The 21917-nt window shown below is 42.3% G+C and overlaps 1 protein-coding gene across 3 annotated transcripts; it reads right to left on the reverse strand.

Moving 5' to 3' along the window:
- Nucleotides 1–1523: 1523 nt before the first annotated feature.
- Nucleotides 1524–16187, reverse strand: LOC125287131 (cadherin-related family member 1-like). Of its 3 annotated transcripts, none has more exons than XM_048232667.1 (18): nucleotides 15928–16186; nucleotides 15660–15662; nucleotides 15304–15399; nucleotides 14307–14452; nucleotides 14163–14213; nucleotides 13958–14047; nucleotides 13539–13625; nucleotides 12751–12867; nucleotides 12207–12350; nucleotides 11864–11942; nucleotides 11508–11608; nucleotides 11164–11367; nucleotides 10184–10336; nucleotides 9688–9852; nucleotides 8703–8770; nucleotides 6719–6947; nucleotides 6195–6449; nucleotides 1524–4295 (listed from the first exon to the last, which is right to left on the reverse strand). In XM_048232667.1, the coding sequence occupies exons 1-18, from the start codon at nucleotides 15977–15979 to the stop codon at nucleotides 3717–3719; spliced, it is 2619 nt and encodes an 872-aa protein (XP_048088624.1). In that variant the 5' UTR covers nucleotides 15980–16186; the 3' UTR covers nucleotides 1524–3716. The 3 variants fall into 3 exon arrangements, with proteins under 3 accessions (XP_048088624.1, XP_048088625.1, XP_048088626.1); XM_048232669.1 differs by lacking the exon at nucleotides 1524–4295 and adding an exon at nucleotides 4736–5840 and having other exon boundaries at nucleotides 15928–16187; XM_048232668.1 differs by lacking the exon at nucleotides 15660–15662.
- Between the last annotated feature and the right edge of the window lie 5730 nt (nucleotides 16188–21917).

Here is a 21917-nt window from a genome sequence, read left to right on the forward strand (position 1 = left end):
CTACAGTATGAAGCTTACAGTTCTCTGTCTAGAAATATGTGACATTTGGATGACCTAGCTTACTGAAAAAGCACATTAATTACTAGCCAAGGCTATATGAAGCACAGCTTCAAAAGAACAATTGACAGTACTTAAGCTGAAGAGTGCAACAAAAGGTTTTTATATCACAATCATAAGCAATGGAATAAATGAAAGCAAGAGCTACAGGATTAGATCATCTAGTTAGCAAAGTGCCTAACTTCAATCTGCAAGAGATCTGCAGCTGCCACGACCACCGAGCTGCGGCTGACATGCCAGCTGCCATGCTAGCATCTACCGGTGCCTGGAGTCTGGATTGAGTGCTAAGAAACTCTGATGACAGCGTCAACCATGAACAACAAACAACAAACGATCACTGTCTAGGACCACCGAGCTGATAATCAGCAGGGTCGCCCATCACAAATTCGGACTGTCTAGTCCTTCCAGTGCTCTCCAGACTGCCAGTGAATTCTCCGGGTTGGTCAGTTATAAAGAACTTTGTTGGTGTTGCATCGTGAAGACACAGCTGTGCGCAGTTTTCACGCGGGTCATCTTTGCCCTTGGACATTTTCAGCCGGTTGGAAATTGGACTAATTTTATTTTTAATTTTTATTTATTTTATTTATTAATTTGTTTGTTGTAGGTCTTGTCTTGGGTACGCTGGCGACTACGCCGCTCCGTCCGGCATCTTTTGTGTTTGTTATTTCTTAAATGTATGTCTTGGTGTCACGGGTACGCTGGCGACTACGCCGCTCCATCCGGCATCTATTGTCTTTGTTAGTCTGTGTCAATGACAATGTCTTATATGTGGAGCGCTTTGGGTTGCACTCTGTGCATGTTAAATGCGCTATACAAATAAATCTGACTTGACTTGACTTGACAAACATTGACATGCTCTTCATGAACACATATGCATTGCTTATTTCAAACATGTCAACATGTTCTTTAATCCTGGTAACCCTAAACATTTTATATTGATGGATAAATAGATTGATTGATAAAATATGTGTAAATTTTATAGTTAATGAAAATAATACACTTTTTGGTATAGTAAAATATAGCCCTACACTCTGTTATCTAACCTAATAGTAAAGCTGATTTGAAAGTGGATGTCGAGGCCCACCAAAATAGAACAAAGGTAAGGGGCTTTTAAAAATACAATTAGATCAGGAGAGGAAGAGGGGCCGTGACTCTGCCTGCTGTGGGACCTAATCGCAAGTCACCGCTGACCAGGCCCAGAGTGGGTTAATCTGAGATATACAGGCGAGATGAAAGCTGCCTTAATACGTCTTTTATATACCCGGCTCTTTCGAAGAGCCCAAGACATCTTCTTTAGAATATCCCAATAAGCCATACCATAATGATGCAATTAAGCATGTGCTTTCTCTTTTGGAAACATTTTCTTTTCTTTTGGTAGTGCTTGCAAATTAATTGATTTGATTACATCCAGATCAGAGGGTAATATTGCTTAAATGACCCAATCACGGCAGGAGAGAGTATGAAAGTGTTGTTTTTAAAATATTTATTCAAAACAATAAATACAAAGACAATATAAAGACATCACTGAAGGGAGAGAGAGAGAGAGAGAGAGAGAGAGAGAGAGAGAGAGAGAGAGAGAGAGAGAGAGAGAGAGAGAGGGAGAGAGAGAGAGAGAGAGAGAGAGAGAGAGAGAGAGAGAGAGAGTAACATGATATTCACTGTGCTTTTATGATGATAAAAGCACAACAAATTCACCATAACTTGAACAATGTCAAGAAAAATCTACAGGTGTACCGAACTTCTGAATTTCTCAGTAACATTGTTTTAAAACAGAGAAGCTTTTTACAATGCAACATCATTATATTACTGACTCTAATTGAACATCACATTTCTATTTATATATTGTATATGTTCAAAGTAGTTTTAACATACTTTAATGTGTTAAAGATGTTTTATTTTGCACTGCATGTTTGTCTTCATGAATTTACAGAGTATGACAGCCAGTTTGCATGACTCTTTCTTTTAGCACCTGCAACGTAATTTGTGAGAGTGTGCATAAATCTTTTTACCATGCAAGTGATATTCCTCAGCAACCACAATGGCTTCACTTGCTCACTGTGTTTAAAACAGACTGATATATAGCCTTGGCAGGAATTACCCTGACCTTACAAACATGCAATACACTGCTGAAGCAAAGTAATCAGAAAGAAATAACTTTTAAAAAATACATTATATACGTTATAAAGACACAAAAAAGAGGATGCATCATATAAAAGCTTGTCTATGGCTGTGCGTGTAACTAAAAGTTTCTGGACAAAGGGTTGGATGGGTTGAAGGGCCAGATGACTGAATGACCCAGCAGGGACTAAATCTGCTTGTTGATTGACAATCTGTAATCACACCCACTGCATGCCCTTTAAGCATAGAATGGCAAGCAAGTACTCCTTTAGATGTCTTGAGCTGAAATAAATCTGCTTACAAGCAAAATCATTCACATGCATGCACACACACACACACACACACACACACACACACACACACACACACACACACACACACACACACACACACACACACACACACACAGACACACAGACACACAGACACAAATGCAAACACTGCTGAGTGATTCCTGACGTACATGTGATGATTAAAAACAGGATCTCATGCGTTGTTGATTGAGTGACTGGTTGGAATGCCTTACATCTGTTGTTTTCTTGTGTACAATTTTGCAATGAGCTTAGAGTAATGCACCCAGTGCATGTAGCATAATACTAATAGATCATGCCACAGAAAGAACATTCCTTTACTCAAAAGTGTGGAAAAATGTAAAAAAAACTACTAACAGAAAAAAATCGAGTTAAATTCATCACATTCACATCACATGGTTTGGCAGTTACAATACAATCAAAATCTCCATTCAATAAAAGCAGTCAGTACAAGAACAATCTGTTATGTCAGTGGCCTTTTTTCAATTCAAAACACTAAACCTTTCAAATAAAAAGGTGTTTTAAAATATGAAGGATTTCCACATCCTAAGTGCCTAAGCATGCAGTCCATTAGTAAGCAGCTCCGACATACCTGCTACGGGTTTGCCAGTCTTACACCTGAAGATGGCAGTACAGTAACGAAGGTCCTCACACGCTTCAACTCCTCGACACTGAGTCCATCTTCACCTCCACCTCCACCTCCATCTTCACCTCCACCTCCACCTCCATCTTCACCTCCACCTCCACCTCTACCTCCACTCTTCCCTGCCCTCCCCCTGCCTAGCCTCTCCCAAGTCTCCAGCACCCTACAGGAGCAGCCATCTGACTGGAACATCCGAGTGAACTAACTCTTAAGACGCGATAAATCGGGCTTTAAAAATCTCCTCCCAAAAACCTACCGGCTGGCTTTTTTTGTATGAAAAACGAGTGGTGTTTAGATTAGAGTGGCCGGCCGGCTCTCCTGGACATAATGTGAGAATTTAGCAAGGTGGAAGGGAGGTAGGATGTTATCTGAAAGGATGGAGGGATTTTCTGTCAAAAGACGGCGAAAAAGTAGATTTGACAATTTGACCAAATTAGTCAAACATTCATGAGTGAGTCACCAAGGGACAGTTTGTCTTTGACAGGCCAGTGGAAAGGTGAATGCCCTGAAGAGGCCTTCAAAAAGCACGGCTCTCTTGAAAAAACGCTTGGTATGTACAGTAATGACCGTATGTTTGGGGGCAGGGGTCAGTAATAATAGCTTTTGTTTGCCTCCTGTATCTTCTGCTCTAGTTTCATCTTCAGCTCGGAGACCAGTGCGTTGCTGACGCTCTCAGAGTCAGGTCTCTTCTTCTTGGAGCCCTTGGATGCCAACGAGCCCGATATGGTGGGCACCGGCCGCTGCCTTTCATTGGGCCTGTAGTTGGTGGCTGGAGGAGGGGGCAGTCTCGGGGCACTGGGCGGCGGGGGTTTGGGCCGGCCGCTGTTGTTGTTCAGGTTGACGTTCTGGCCGCTGGGGCTCACGACGTTCTCACCACCGCCGTCGTCCGGGTCTTCGAGGTCGAGGTCGTCGCCCGCGCTGTCGGGCCGACTGAAAGGCGTCCGGAAGAAATTGAAGCTCCTCGGGGGTTCCGGCTGCCTCCTGCGGATGATGCGCCGCGCTGGCATGATCCTGTTCGACTTTGTGTTGCGCATGAACATAGCCGTGGAGATCAAGATAGTCACTAGGACCATAATACTAATGAACCCAGCCATCATGCCTAGGGCTTTCAATGGATTCTCTCTACTCTGCATTAAAAAGGCCGCCATGGGCCCCTTGAGGGGGGTCTGTAAAAGAGCACAGAAAGAAAACTAATCAGGCTCATGGTCCACACACACCAACCCGACTCATGCATGCAAGACTACTGCAGGAGCGTTAGACAGCACCGCACTGGCAGAGGAGGCCACAACATCAGCTCAGGGATTAACCATACACATCTATTCACAAGCACAACAATACATATCTAACTATTTATGTTGACATGTAGAACATATGTGCTGTATACGTACACATAACCACATGTTAAAGACTTCCACACTCACAAAAATATACACAAACACATACTTGGAAACAGACATAGTAACACTCACATCCACATAACACACGTATACATACACTTACACACACACACTTACACAAACACACACACACTTACACACACACTTACACACACACACACACTTACACAAACACACACACAAACACACACACACACACACACACACACTCACACACACACACACACACAACAAACACACAAGCACACACACATTTACATACACATACACATAGCTGTATATGCACACACACGTTCACACACACAATAAACTATTCTACACACTTAAATCTATTGGGGAGAAGACTATGGGGGTCTCTACACACAGTACAGGATGTCACAAGTGCGTCTGGCAGTGCAGTGCAGTGCAGATGGGCTGTGTCTCTGTGTGTGCCTGCCACTGTCCACCATGTCCTGACCAGCACACAATGGGAACATTGTATGCTCTGTAGTATGCTGCCTCGAACATGTGTTCTTTTCCCCTCCAGTAATGACCCATTAAAAGTTCCCAGGGAACGTGTGGACCCAGGCCAGGCTAAGGGCAGGCCAATAGGACTGAATGCACATTGGTAGAGTAGTGCTGTAACTGGACATTGTTTTCTCACACTGTCCCAGTTGATTGGCAGAGGAACAGCGTAGACCAGAGGAACTGTTAGGACATAGGAGGCCCTCTACTTCCCTTTTCTAAAGGATCTCAATGATCTTGGTTAAAGAGTAAGTCGTTAAAAGTTGTCTGGTAATGCAACGCTAATGGAAATACTCAATATTAGTGTATTATGATTTTCACCAAAGAGTTTATATTCAAATATATATATAAAATCAAACTGAGAGAGAAAGAAAATATATATGAATAAATAAATCGGAGCACATAGTGCTTAATGACTGGATGAAAAAAAAACTGTACATAAAATAATACAATAGAAAGAATAGAATCTATGGGGTGTGCTCAGGTACTCTTTTACAGACACATTATTATGCTTATTAAAGTTGTTAAACTTTACAAAAATAGATATTTTTTCAAGTGGAGTATATTTTGTATGAAATGATAGAACAGTATAATCTAGAAGCAGAGGGGTCACGGTGTTGCCCTGCGTATGATCTTTCGGAAAGTGGCTTCAGGATGGACCCGAGCCCTGCGGACCGAGTTCCAGTACAAAATGGTGGAAATAAGGACTGTTATTGAAACAGTGACCGAGAGAGTGCCCAGACAAATTCCAAAAACAGTCCCGGGACGCTTCCTGAGGCCCAAGAAGTATGAAATAATGCGCTCTTTGATCTGAAAGACAACAACAACAACAACAACACACAACACAACACACAACACAACAAAGTGAAAAAGACTTATGAAGGACACTGCCCACTGAAGACACACTCCAAATCTGAAGGACCTGGAAACTATATGGGTGGATGAATGGAAAGCTTGCAAGCCAAAGCTACTGTAGAATTATGTACAGAAATAACAACAGGAACTAAATCTATAGTTAGCCATAGCTTGCTAGGCCTCAGGTAGGTCAAAGTTTCCCTGTTGGAAAATCCCAGGATTAAATACCCTCTAATCTGCTACATTTCAAAATTTCTGATTATAAATAAAACAATTTCAACCAGTTGAGAGGATGAAGTGGAATCTTACCGCCTCAGTTATGTCAATCTTCAACACCGCCGTTGTGCTAAATGATGGTTTTCCTCGGTCGCGGGCTTGGACTACCAGGGACCACTTGCAGTCCCTCTGCTTGGTGATGTTGTGCACAATCTCCAGAGACTTGATGTAGGGTTTGAGCTTGATCTCTCCTGTGGCCCCATTGATCTCAAATATGTTGTCGGGGTCAGCTCTCATGATGGAGTACTCAATGACATTGTTGGGCTCCTCAGCATCCTCGTCCACAGCCTGCTCAGATTTACAACACAGCCAGAGAAAAAATTAGTACGATATAGTTTGATTTCTAGACTTGTAGTCGAAGATGCCATTGATTTCAAACTGATAATTTTTTTTCCAATGAATAATTGTAATTATCACAGATTAATTGTCACTAACCCTTATACTAGGCTAGATATGATTTTAAAAGGCAAATGACCTTAAATGAATAATCAAATGAACTGTCAGCTGGTGTCTTAGCCTGATTTCTTGCTTTCACTTTCACTCCACCATTGACACACCTGTATTTGCACTGGGGCACCAATGATCATGGTCTTCTCCAGGAAGTTGTCGTTGAATTCAGGAGGATGATCATTGAGATCCAACACCGTGACAAAGACTTCGGCCAGACTGTACTTTCCCTCCGTGTCCTCAGCCTTCACATAGAAGTTGTACTTGGACTTCACCTCAGCGTCCAGACTGGCCCAGGCCTGGGTGTAGATAATGCCAGACGTGGAGTGGATGAGGAACCTGAGAGAGAGGGACCACATGGTCATTTATGCTCATCTGGTCAACTAGAAGGAGACAGCTGGTTGTGGACAAGAATAGGGGGAGGATGTTTGCCAGCTTGAAGTCAGGGAGACTGTTGAGGTTAACTGCTGATGGATTGGGATTGATATCATGCATAACTATGCTGTGTAATGACTGGGTCGTTAGTCGTTCTACCAAAAGAGATGTGGACTCACTCCTATTGATCTCAAATGACTAATGAATGTACATGCGTGAGAGGTGACTAATTCAGGAGGTAAGAGTGGGACCGAGTTAGAGAAAATGGCTGTTCCATTGTTGAGGATTAGATAAAATAAAAATAAAAACATAGAAAATCAGCTCTCACTTGTGTATGGCAGTGTTCCATGGAATCACTTAATCTTGGATTAAAAAGAGGGGCAGAATCTGCCCTGTCATAGCTGGACACTGAAAAACTCCACCAAACCAAACGGATCACATTCTGTAAACATCTTTTTTCTGAAAGGCCACTTTTATTTGGCTGCCCCCCCCCCCCATCTTTCGCCTCTCTATAGACGTTTCCTTGTGAAAAATCGCACTCCGCCCGGAATCTGTCAGGATTCACACGTTTATAATTTGACTGCTGCTTTGTCGAGAGCATATGCAGAAAAGAGGCATAAATTTGCACATTTCTGTTCACCCAGCTCTGATAGCTCCTGAGAGTGTCAGTGAGTGTTTCTACCCCCAGCTGTCATACTGCTTGCTAATTGGCCCCAGCCATAGCAGCCAGACTTGGGTGTCTATTATTACTGCTGCAATCCAATCATGAGCTTAGTTAACACCTTGCTGCCATCCCTAAGCTGTTTGTGGAGGAGTGAAGCGATTCATGTTAAGGAGGACAGCCAAAGCAGCCATGTGCCCCTTGTGTGTAGCCAAGTGACCACCTCCTCAATAAACATGGCCGCCATGGACTGGCCACTACCCATGATGCATCACCTGCTCTTCTATTATGGGATCTTGGTCAGACACACTCACACAGCACACACAGACACACACACACACGTACACGTACACGCACGTACACACACACACACACACACACACACACACACACACACACACACACACACACACACACACACACACACACACTGCTTGAGTCTGATTGAAGTCTAGAAGTCAAACATCAGCTGTGCATATCTGCAATCTGCCCTGGTGTGCGCATCAACAGTGCAAAAATATTCACAGGAATATTTAAACAGAAATGACAATGCTGACTGAAATATTACCGACACATTGTGTCAAAATGAGCCTAAAAGCGCGTTCCCATTCTAAATGTAATGGATTTTTGCCACCAATCAGGTGCTACCAACAAAAACTGCCACAATACATGCTTAATCTCCGAACCTCTAACCTTTCAAGGATAATGAACAACGACAAGGATATTCAAAAATCCCTATAGGTCTCTCTCACATTTATGGCGCATATTAATTCACATATTTTTTAGATGAAAGCCAGCGATTAAAAATTACGCTGTAAGACAATGTGGCATAAAGGTCATCCTCTGCTGTCACAGGGATTTCCACGCTCTCTGTGTAAATGAGTTATTATGGGTGCATTAGAATTAATGATATTGCATAAGTGATCATATCTGCTATATTGGCAGTGGTCTGTTGCCATGACGTCCAGGAGTGGGGACGGATTTGGGCGCCCCTGTACTAATAGTACAGCTAATGCTGACAATTGGCGTGTGAGAGAGGGGTCACTCTCGATACTCACAGATCAGCTCCTGATCCATAAATGGAGTACTTCACTTCACCCCACAGCCCAGAGTCAGGATCGGAGGCCTGGAAAGCAAACAAACATGCGCTCAAGCACACAAACAAACAAACAAACAAACAAACAAAATCACTGATACAACTGCTGTGTATGTGCTTTAAAGGTTGTATCAGCGATGGCGGGGTAACGTCACTTCTGTTGATTTTCAAACAAAACAGAGAGCTAGCTTGCTACTCCCCTCCCCCTCCCTCCCGTGCAATTGAAACTCTCCTAAACGCGCATCTCGTCGGTTATTGGTTGGAACACTTTATTTTGCCTTTGAGTGGTTGCCAACACTTGTTGGTAGCAATTGTTTTTGTGTACAGATCTTGGAGCTTAGGCTGCCTACAGAGACACATTTTTTTAACGGCCTGCTTATGGGGCAGGCAGCTAGCGGATCGTTAGGAAAGATTAGATGAATGTGATCATTTATGTTTGGGCGTTTTTTGGCCTGAAATCGCTGATACAACCTTTAAGGGATCTGAAACACAACTGAATGAAGGAGCCCAGGGTAGAGTCAAAACTGTGTCCATATAAAAGGCTGATAGATTAGAGACAGACTAGAATGAGTTATTGTGGTTTCTCTATTATCTGTCTTCATTATATAAGTTGACAGACCAGAGAATGAACTGTGAATGGACCGAAGCCACCACAGGATCCATTTAACTGATTGTAAGTGGCTGATACTGTGTGTGTGTGTGTGTGTGTGTGTGTGTGTGTGTGTGTGTGTGTGTGTGTGAGCATGTTTGACAGTAACAGTGTGAAAATGTGTGTGGTGGGATTTGATCTCCAGAGCATCCTGTCTGGTGGGCGAAACAAATGCATAGGTTAGAGATCAGGGCCTAATGCCAGACTGCTGTCCCAATTACCCCTTCACACACACACACACACACTCTCACACACTCTCTCTCTCTCTCTTTGTGGTGCCGAATTCTGTCAAACGTACTGTCACAGCCACGACATTGGATCCTCCAGGGGAGTTCTCAGGAATCCTGGCGATGTAGTACTCGGAGGAGAACTTGGGCGTGTTGTCGTTGGTGTCAATCAGGTTGATGATGATGTCGGCTGTAGCGCTGAACCTCTCTGGAGTGTCAATCTCAACTGCCAAGAGCTAGGGAAAATTATACAATTATGGAAGGTAGAAATGTTAAAAGTGGGTTAAAAGAATTATACAAGAAACTAAACAACGGATTTACAGACTACTACTGAAAAGTAAATGAAACCGTAGAAATGACAGTTAAAATAAAAATGTATTCAGCATTTAAGAACCAATACTATAGTAGCTAGTACTGTGTAATAGATATAGCCATAATAGCTAGCTGTAATTATTTACCAAAAAATAACAAATGCTCAACAAGTAATTTCACTCTTGCTGCTTAGTCCTGTCTGCTAAAGTCTACTCCTTCACCCTTCCCCTGTGATGTTTGCAGGCATTCTCGCACCTTAAATGCTATGAACTGGTATTTCTCATAGTCGATGGCAGTGGAGTTCTCCACGATGATGGTGACCTGGGCCTCGTTGAGGACAGTCTGGGGGACGACTCTGAGTACTCGGCCCGGTCCAACTAGCCTCAGCTTAAACTTTGCGTTGGCTCCCTGCCGGACAGAGCAAAGAGGAAATGTTGCCCAAATACCCAGGAACGGAGGATTATACACTTTGTGTTTGCAGTCAGACAAAGGACAAAAAGCATTTGAACCGTGAGGGATAAAGTGATTTGCTGTGATCACATCTTGTTGGAGGGTCTGTTAGAGTCATTTTCAGATCAACAAAAACAAGCTATCATGGAAAAAATACTTAAAAGCCAAAGTCCATTACTTTAATTGTTTCATGCAAACACATCTAATAAGAGCCCAGAAATAAACTGTTCTAGTTATACTAGCCAAAAACATGGAGCAGCAATCTGCTCACTTTCAGGGGGGCTGCCACAGCATATTTTAGGAAATGGTGACATAACCATTCCCATTGTGTGCACATTAACTTTTGCCTTCATTACTAACTATCTAGGATTCATTAAACAATAATTCAGTTGTTCAGAATGGTACTCTGAGTTTTGTGACTTTTAATAACTCTAAAGTGAACTGAGTAAATGTTTACTACACAATCAACAACCATATATATATGGAACAACAACCATAAGATATGGAGAGAAACACCAAGTGAGAGAGAGAGACAGAGAGAAAGAGAGAGATCTGAAATATCACATCATGCTGTGACTCTTATAGACCATTAAATACCAGGCACTGCAAAAACATGGTCCTCAGTTTGACATTTTCTCATACATATACATATTTTGATGAAATGCATCTTATAATACAGGACCTAAGCTTAGTGAACTTGTTCTAGCTATCAAAGATCAAGTGGCTATCAAGCTGTGATTCTTTATCTGATGACAAACTCACACATGAAGAGTCATACACTCTACCTGGTCTGAATCATTGACAGTGATTTTCAGGCCTCGTAGAATCTCCCCTTCCGGTGGGTGTTCGTACATGGTCAGCTCAAATCGACTTTGAGGACCGTTCTCCCCATAGAATGTTGGGGGGTGATTATTTAGGTCAACTACTCGGATAGTCACCATGGTGATCGCATAGCTAAGTTCCTCATTCTCTGGTCCCAGCTCAGATGCCTTAGGAAAACAAAACAATAAAAAGGTCAGAAAGATACAGAGGAGATTTCTCAATATGGGACATTATAATGTGACATTCATGTAATGTTAGTGTGTTTTGGACAGTGTTTAACTGCATCTTAATGGACTGTGACCTTCACCTTGACTTTGAGTTCAAAGAGTTCATTCCTCAGCTGGACTGGATAGGTCAGTAGACTAATGCATCCGCTGGTGCTGTTAATGCTGAAGTACCCTCCACTTCCTGGATGATACAAACACATTCGTCCATTAGGTTAGGCATAAAATAGTGTACAACTCATAGTGTGGCAACAGTAACAAACACATTAGCTCCACCAGCATGGTTCTGTTCTTTGGAGCTTTCCTATTTGCATTTTATATTTTTAAATGTGTCATAATGAGTTGTGGGTTTTTTCTTGATTTAGGGGATGTTGAGCTCTCTGCTACTTTTGCTAATTTCACTGGGCTTTGTTTTGGAAACAACACCTTAGATGCTTACCATTCATGAAGGAGTAGTGGATAGGATTCGGATTGCCCTCATCTCCATCTTTGGCTAAGACTGTGAAGATCTCTGAGCCCTGAAACAATATTTTTTTGTAATTTTTATCCTCGATAATTAGCCGTGGGAAATGGTTATTTTCAAACAATTGAATAATGGCCTAATCTATGACAAGTATACCTCTAAATATTTTAGGCCAGTTTCCAATACATGGATTAAGCCTATTTCTAGACTAAAAGCTTTTTTTTTTCAAGTGAGATTTCCATTTTCTTGAACTTGTCTCAATCCATGTGCAGGAAACTGCTCCTACTTTAAGTGAGACTTGAGCTACTGCTTTACTTACAGGCACAGAAACCTCATACACATAGCCAAAGTAGGGTGTTCCCACAAATGCAGGAGGAGTATCCTGGGAGTCCAGGACGTTGATGGTGACAGTGGCGGTGGAGGACATCACCTGGTACTTCTCATTATACTTGCCTCCCCCATCCTGAGGCAGGGGATTAAGAGAGAGACATATGGACTCTTAAGGGTCATTAGATAGCGGATAATGTCAGAGAGACCGTACACAGTAAGCCCCTGGACAACAAGAACAGCACGTTGCAGGGGTCTATGAGCAACTATTAACTACCACCAGATAGAGTGGAATAAGTATTACAGTACAGTATTTGGGATGATTGTGGAATAATATTATCTATAATGTGAATTTACTAGATTTATAAAGATTATACTCCAGTTCTTCAAAATATACCCATTCATGACATCAGGTAATTAATCCATCCCAGTCATGTTGTCATGGTGACATAATTCCAGCCATTGAGGGTTGCAAGGTGGACATTAACCTTTGATCCCTCACTTCAGGACACAGCGGGGGGGAGAGGGAGACTCACCTTGGCCACCACAGTAAGGAAGTGGGTCCTGGTTGTCTCATAGTCCAGTTTCTCACCAGGTTTTATGCGCAAGACCCCACTGTGGCTGTCTATGGTGAACTTAGTGGTGGGAGAACTCTGTGGTTAGCAAGATAGCGAGAGAGAGAGGGAAGGAGAGAGAGGGAGTGATGGAGGGAAAGAGTGGTGATATATTAACAATGATCAGTATAAGCAATGTTTTGATGACTAACCCTTCTAAAAACAGGTAAAGTATCTGCACACAGTAGAGGACATCAGAGGCACCCCAAGCCCTGAGATAATTCTTTGAATTCCAAATGTTCTAATGCTTTCATCCTTCAGATGCTTTTATCTCATTCTCTCTCTCTCTTTCTCTATCATTGTCACTTCATTATAATCCATAACAAAAAAAGCTATTTTCTTGAAATGGCTGTTGCTGAATGTTTCAGAAAATCCCGTCAGCCTTTTTGTGTGAGTCACCGTTGCCACGTGAACAGTGCGCGCTCCTGTCCAGTGCCAGCCAAAGACAGGCCTAAGCTGCGGCTTAGCCCTCAGTACCTTGCTCAAATGTAATTGAAATTTAATCCACTGAGGTAGCAGCACATTTTCTAACTGCACTGTGCTACTGAAATTAATAGTTCCCCCCTTCCTCATACAGTGACACAATTTTCTTTATTCGTGCCTGGATGCATTTCTACAGTATACATGGATGAAATACTAGTCTAACGGTCATATGGGGACACACCATTTTATGGGGATGTAAACAAGCCAGGTACTCAGAGCTAGGTTACCTGTAGGTAGTAACTGACACTGCCTCCAGATCCCAAATCTCGGTCCACTGCCTGGACCTTATAGAGGCTGGTGCCTTCTGAAGTGTCCTAAGTATAAGATAGAATATAGATAGAGTGAGAGGACATTTGTGTCCATTTACCTGTAAAAATAATTTAATTATGATAGAAGAATCTGGCATAGGTCCATTGTCACAGAATTAAGGGAGGAAATGCACTACACCCTCATAATTGTATTCACTTTCAGAGACAAATAATTATTATACTATTTAAAACATCAGCTTCATATATAAATTATAAACTTAAGAATGTTAAGTACATGTCATGTGGTTTTAACCTGATAAGCATGACTGGGTTGTAGCCACTGACTTCTGGTTGCCAGAGCTGATAAGCTAATTTTGTGCCGTGATACTCATACTGACCTCGGGGACGTCCACTATGAATGGCAAATTGAGAAATTCAGGTGGCTCATCGTTGGCATCTGTGATGAACACTCTTACTTTCTCCACCACCTACGTGACAGGCCGAGATTAGAGCGGTTAGAGCAAAGACACTCAACTGTGTAGCTGTGATCGCTTTTTTTTTTTTTGGGGGGACAAACAGTCGATTTCTCAACTGTTGGCTCACCTTATTCCTTCCATCTGTAATACTGACAAGAACCGCAATCTCGCCTTGTTGCTAAACACAAAAAGAAACAATACAATGTCACCTGTCACTCAGGCACAGCAAACAAACAAACAAACTTGTTCTCACCTCATCTTGACAACATACCTCTCTGTCTAACTCAGAGACGAGAGTCACGTTGCCCGACTTGGGGTCAACTTTGAAGTATTCCTTAGTGCCCTTCTCAAAGGCCACGCCGTACCGCACAGGGTCTCCCTCTGGGTCAGTGCCATTGAGCACGAATACCTGTGTGCCTGGACAACACACAAGAGGACAGAGACGGACACCATATGTACATCAGTATCAAAAAGGTGAAAGGATGACACAACTACAGCGCCCAGACCACATTATGGCGCAACAGGGACCTGGGTTCGAGTTCGACCCGGGTCATTTCTTGATCCCACCGCATCTCTCTCTCCCACTCCCACTTCCTGTCACTCTCTTTACTGTCCTATCCGCTTTAAGGCATAAAAGCCCCCCAAAATATTTTTTAATAAAGATAAAATTACCCAATAAACATTAGAGAGAAATATTCTTGAGTCACTATGGATATCAAACAATAACATACTGTATATGCTTGGTGTGTTAAAAACTCTTTCTCGTATAATTCTGATCACCTATAAGACCACATTTCCACCTCCAGTGGTTTGTGGGTAATAATTATTGTTGTACGCATATGCTTGAGCTGGAGGTTGTGTCTGTGTCCTTGTTATTAAGCAGGCATGTGCGTCACGCAGTATGGAGGGCATTACTGGATCCACTCATCTGATCAGTCTGCTCATCAGCCGCACACATGCAGCACAGCCGCCACATCCACATCCACTGACACAGCCACAGACACAGCTACAATCAGCCAGAACTACAGACATGGCTACAGTCAGCCCGAACTGCAGACACACCCACAGTGAGACAGCTACTGACACAGCGCTGGAGCTCCTCTCCGCCTCTTTTCCACATCTTTCCAGCTCTCAATCTATCCCCCTCTCTTTCTCCTTCGATCTTTCTCTCTCCCTTCATCCCAGCCCCACACTACAAAAATCTAAAAAATCTTACTGTATTTTATCACACACACACACACACTTGTTATCATGCCAGAAACACTCACCCACAGGTGTGTCCTCTGATAAGCTGAACAAAGCCATGTTTCCATCGAGGCTGCTTGGCCCATTGTCATAAAAATATGGAGCATAATCAGACCGCCCTGAAAGAAATATGTGTGCTTAACAATGTCAGTTGACCAAAGATATACATATGTACTAACTTTAATCACATAAATGTTTTCATAAAACTACAGAGTACTAGTGTATCTAATCCTGAAAACAGTATACAGTGCAATGTAAATTAAGTGATAGAGTAAGATCTCTTTGTATGTGATGATATCTCTGTTCAGTTGTGAACATGAGACATCGGCATTAAAAACTGAGGAGTGCAACACCCCATTTTAATGCAAGCAGCACTCACTTGCTATAGGAGCAGGTGAACAAATGAACAACGTGGTGAAAGAGAGGGGGAAAAACAACAAGGAGAGCAAAAAAAAGTTAGAGATAGAGAACAGTTGTAAGGCTCACACTTAGACCCCCCCTCCTCAATAGCACTCTTATTACGCTGAGAGGATTAACAGAGGCAATCAGTGCATGCCTGTCCAGGAGCCAAGCACCCACCCACCCACCCACCCGCGCAGACCACACAAACAAACAAAAAGGACGGCCGAGGCTCGGGCCAAACTCACCCAGGGAGAGGTGGATTGCGACGAGGAGCAGAGGAACCCCAGCCCTGGTCATCCTGGAGGAGATGAGCGAGCTGGGAGTCGCATGCGGAGCGGCGGGGAGACTCGCACTGGAGACACTCAGACACACATACGCGCACGGTTGAGTTGCGCTGCCCTTCTGCAGGAGCGTAAGGAGCTGGAGGAGCTTCTCAGCCCCTAATCCCGTGACGCATCCTTAGCCAACTGCACACATGCACACATACACACACAGGCACACTCACACACACACATAGTCACATACGCACACAGTCACACATATACGCACATCTCATAGCTGACTGTTTCTAACCACACATAGACTAAAATCACATCTAGATCTGAATCACTCTTGACACATTTTGAGGTAATTAAAACCATAGCTATTAAAAACAGCTGTTAATATATTCACCTAACCAACCAATAATTTGTGACAGAGCTCCCAGTCATTATAGCGAATGTCTTTTTCTTTTCAAAACGTTTTCACAGGTAAATGTAAGCCCCACTGGCACGCATTCCATTATCTTGATTGCACTGATGGGATAGTTTACTAGAAAGGATAAACTTAAGTCTTCCCATCCATCTTACCAGAACTCCCAGTCTCCCATAAGCTCCCACTGCTCTTAAGCACACTGGCTTGGTAACCAACCTCAGTATACATATTGTACACAGAAAAATGTCAAATGATTTAGAAGCATTCCAGCTTCTCCAAGCGCACTGCATACTGTAATACTATAATACTATAACCATCTCGTGTTTGAGGGGAGTTTGCATGATGGGATAAACAACATTGCAGAGAACTCATATTGTGGTGAACCCTGGGACAAATATACTCTGTTATTGTTCACTGTTCATGTAACCTGTGCATCATATGGTGTTTCAGAAGAATGTACTTTAGTGCATGTCGATTTTATCTGTGCAGAAACATGCAGTGCATTTAAATTCCAAATTCTGGGAATATCATGTCATGTCAACTCATAGGTTTGATATGCCTTTAACAAACCATAGAAATATACTGAGACGGATTTAGCAGGTGGTAGGTGACTACCTAAAAGGCATGCAAAAACTTTGCAAATACCACAACCAACACCAATAAAAAGCCTGCTACCATGGTGTCTCTCAAAAAGGTTTCCTTCCTGTTCCACAGGGTTTCTGACCAAGAGCACTAAGTGACTAGTGGACAGCCTGAGTGGTTAATGAAAACGGTTGTTTACATCTGTCCTTTACATGACCACATATCATCACATAAATTAAAGTTCAAATTAAAGGAATCCAAATTAGTCATTTATTAAAACACAGCTCAAAATAAGTACTGTTGCTTTAAGTTGTATGCTTGTTAACTACTTCTGTGTTATTGGAAGTGTTATTGGTATTATTTTCTGACGAATTAGCACAGTAGGTTCACACTGACACCTACGTTTCTGCTGATTACACTGTTGGATGTTTACCCTCTGAACAAAACTCCTATTTTCTCATGATTAGGAAGGAGGATAAGGACATTTGAACTGAACGTTGCAAATGACTCCGAACATGTTAAAAATTAATTTCAATATCCCTATGTCTATAATCTAATCAATGATCTATGACAAACATAAAAAAAATGTACATTTGGATGGCTACTTCTTAAATCTGGTTCTTCAAACTACCAGCCCAAGAGAGCATAAATCTTTTGGAGGATGTGTTGTAATGAATATTGAGGCTGGACTCTATAGAACTTTTCCTAATTTTTCTATGATGTCTCAACCCATTTATTTAGTCAATTAAATAACTATTGCAGTAATACTTAATCTGCAGCACAACTAAGAAATGCAACACCTTCACTGCTCTGTCTACTACTATAGCCTACTATGCCTTACAACAGTGATAACTATCTGCCTTGCTATTTCTATCAGGAAGACATCATTCATTCATTCATTCATTCATTTCATTCATTCATTCATTCATTCATTCTTGAAACTTCTTTAACTCCGTTTTTGGAATTACCACGGAATAAACTATCACCATTTTAAAACCGAACGAGACACTGGCAGCGCTGCTCTAATATGCAGGCCAACTCTCTGGTCCCTGCTCTAAAACCTGCTTCTGTCCGCCCCTCACACGGTTGGACCAGGTCAGAGCTTAGCCATGTGTGCCTGGCCTCAGCCTCTCACACCTGAGCGTCCTCACCTCTCATGTGACTTAACACTCACAGACAGCACACTGGGCACAAGCTTGGAAGTGATAGCACACACAAACATACACACACACACACACACACACACACACACACACACACACACACACACACGCACACACACACAGAGACACACACAGAGACACACACAGAGACACACACAGAGACACACACATACACACACACACAGACACTCACACACACACACACACAGACACACACACACACACACACACACACACACACACACACACACACACACACACACACACACACACACACACACACACACACACACACAGATAAAGTATTCATCCCACAACGAGTCCTTGATTTGCTGTGATGGCATTACAGTAGGATCATGTTCTGGGGCAAAAGGTTGAAGTGAAGGTGACAAAGTGAACATTCCAACAAGACCTACAGCAGACACCTTGACAGGTGGAGTTGTGAGCTATACTTGGCAAACCCAAACACCCAATTTGATTCTAGTCAAAAATGTCTTGCATGGGCCAATAATTACTATGAACTGTTACAAGACTCTGACAAGAATGAATGGGTGTAAATGAAGAAAAAAAACAGAAATGTGTAAAACTCATTTAGACTCACATTTGTCAAATCTGTGAACAGACAGTAGGTCTACTAACTCTCGGGCTTTGAAGGGATGAACAATTTTGAAAATTAGATGGAAAAGAAACTAAATGAGACAACCCAAAGGGATATGAATACATTTTAAACACACTGTACATAAACACAAACCCCTTCCTTAAATCAAACTTGTCACAAGCATGGACACGCGCAACGCACATCATCAAAAACATCAGACTTCCAAAACATCATGAAAAAAACGTCATGAAAAAAAAGCAAAGGGGGTAACTTCCGAGGCTTTTAGAAGATCTTACTCAAATCTGACCTTAAAAGCACGAGTGGACAAGTCGATCAAATATGATTATGCAGAAGAAATCTCTCTGGAGAGAAAGAATCAACTGTCATCTGTGCCTCACAGACTGTGCTGGATTGATGGTTTATCTCTCATGTGATTCTGTCATAGTTTAGATGCTTTATGGAAGATAAAATATACATATCTAGAATTTTACATATTTAGAGGCCATTAAAACGTCTTTGTTGTACCACATCCTGCATCAAAATTGCGAAATAAACATGTCACGTGTTTGGCTGAGAAAGATGAGCAAATCGCTGGTTAGGACACTGGAAATGTTTGGTTCAAAGAGATTTTTAAAATTCGTAAACTAAAAGCTTAACACACGCACGCACACACACACACACACACACACACACACACACACACACACACACACACACACACACACACACACACACACACACACACACACGCGCACACACACACACACTCTGTTGTGATGACGTTTATTTGTACCTCAGGGGGACACGGCAACTCGTGGCAACAGTCTCGGTGAAATGACTCACCCTGAGCAACGCGCCCCCACTAAGGGCTGATGAACCGCGGTGGCGGTCTCTGATTTGGCACTGCGTCTTCACACTGTTTGGGGATAGGTCACATGATCCATAACAACATTTCACTTCAGCTGCAGCAGACTATCAGAGGACAGCCTATTTGCATAGCCCTTTCACAGGTAGAGTATATTATGGTCTAACCAACGCACTGGTGACGCACATCGGATCTCACACCACTATCCTTTTCACTTTAACACGTATATAAAAAGGACTAACGTGCTTGTGATGTACCATTTAAGCACAGGATGGTCAGTCATGAGTGAAGAATCAACTGCATGAAACACAAACCAGTATAATAAAGAAAAAGAAAGTGTATTTTGGGATATGTTAAGGTTTCCAGTGAGTTGTTTCACACTATGTGCAAATGTTAGATTTGGAAAAGCTACTCGCACTCACACTGATAACTGTCTCCAACACCACAGCTGAGGAAATCACAAAGTTAAGATGAATTGCCTCGCCGTGAGTGGGGAATGTTACACCCAAACACCACAACTACACAAATCCACACCAGTGAGTGGTGGAATTAGAAAAGAACACTATCTAATGAGGATGTGATTCCAATTTCTCTCTCTCTCTCTCTCTGCTGCTGCTCTCTCACACTGTCTGTACAACAATCAGAGCCTTTTAAGTTTGTTACTGGTAAGAAAGAGACACTTTGAAAGAGACACTTCACACCTCAGCAATCACCATCAGTCATAAACACAAGACGCTCTCTGATGAAGCAGTGCCATGAACACACACTCAAGGCCACAGCTTTGTCTGCAATCCAAATTCAATTGTCCGATCCAGTGGTAACCTACAGTCGGTCATTCAGAGAAACAATCTCTTCGAAGTCGTGGCACTAACTGATTGCAGCTGCCAGATGTGGCGTTGCGTGTTGTCTGTATGGAGTGTGTAGATTAGTGAGGGCAGTGGGGGGTGTGATGTAAGATGGCAGGGTGGAAGCAATGGTCGTGTTATGTGACCCAGCAGTGGCCCTCTGAATGTGAAAACTAAAGCTCCGTTGCTTGCTTACCTCAGCGCCCTATGTGAGATAGTAGGTGATATGCTGAGAATTATACATGTTATAATGTGTTAAGAAATCAGGCCTGGATATCAGTATATTTAGCCTGAATGTGTTTTTGGAGGTTTGTACAATTTTCACCTTTTAGATTTACCACAATTGAGCTAAGCAGATGTATGTCCCTTTTTATTCATGCAATGTCAATGTTTCACATGCACAAACACACATACAAACACAGAAGGAGGAAGAAAGTGTGTGTGTGTGTGTGTGTGTGTGTGTGTGTGTGTGTGTGTGTGTGTGTGTGTGTGTGTGTGTGTGTGTGTGTGAAAGAGAGAGAGAGGGGGGAGAGAAAGGGAGAGCAGAGGAGCACAGGAGAAAATCAATGAAGAGTATAGTTTTACAATTAAACAAACTACTCAGACAAACTATTCAGACTGTACTACTATACTACTACTTTACTCAGACAAACTATTCAGACTGTACCATACTACTACTCAGACAAACTATTCAGACTGTACTACTATACTACTATTCAGACAAACTATTCAGTTATAGGATATATCTGCACTCTTAAACAAAGAATGTGTTGAAAACAACACAACTTGCATTCTTTTTAACACATCTCTTTGTCAAGATAGGGACAACACATTTGTTTTTAAGAGTATGTATTCTAAATGTGCTGCTTGCCCAATTCTTCTGTGAAGATTCTGTATTCAGATGTCAATGTAGTCATGGTGTGCACCACAAATCTCAGTACACCTGACAGGTGTAGAATGAATGCAACACCTTCCATACATCTGTCTGAAAACAGTACAGTGTGGCTAATTGGATATTGCAAAATTATCTAGGCCTTAATTGATTATTATATGGAAATAACTGTGATTACTTAAAAACAGAATTATTTGAGCTTTCAATAAATATAATTTCAAATGTCATTAACCGAATCTTGAACCATTTAGAACATTGGTGATACTGAATTATTCTATGAGCAACTGGGTTCTTGGGCTGAATGGCTTAATGGCTGACTTAATCACTGAAGGCTTCTTGCACTGATCCGACTGCTGGTTGTTCCGACACACCAGCATAGGGACCCGCCATCTGGTTAGCATTGTCAATGAGTATTAACATGATGTATTGAACACACACACACACACACACACACACACACACACACACACACACACCCTTCCTATTCACCAGCCTACTCCACTCCCCCAGGACCTGTGCACCAGGCATCCGCACACTCCTCCATCATATTCCGAAATATTCATAGAGTATAAGCCCCAGGCACTGATTAGGGACTCC

This window comes from Alosa alosa, chromosome 22, assembly GCF_017589495.1.
Source record: "Alosa alosa isolate M-15738 ecotype Scorff River chromosome 22, AALO_Geno_1.1, whole genome shotgun sequence".
Classification (NCBI taxonomy): Eukaryota; Metazoa; Chordata; class Actinopteri; order Clupeiformes; family Clupeidae; genus Alosa; species Alosa alosa.

Coding starts and splice junctions, on each gene's coding strand:
- LOC125287131 (XM_048232667.1), bottom strand. CDS start 15,979: ATGACCAGGGCTGGGGTTCCTCTGCTCCTCGTCGCAATCCACCTCTCC. Junction 11,368..11,507: donor TCTTTGAACTCAAAGTCAAG/GTGAAGGTCACA, acceptor TGTTTTCCTAAG/GCATCTGAGCTGGGACCAGA. Junction 10,337..11,163: donor CTGTCAATGATTCAGACCAG/GTAGAGTGTATG, acceptor TCTGTCCGGCAG/GGAGCCAACGCAAAGTTTAA.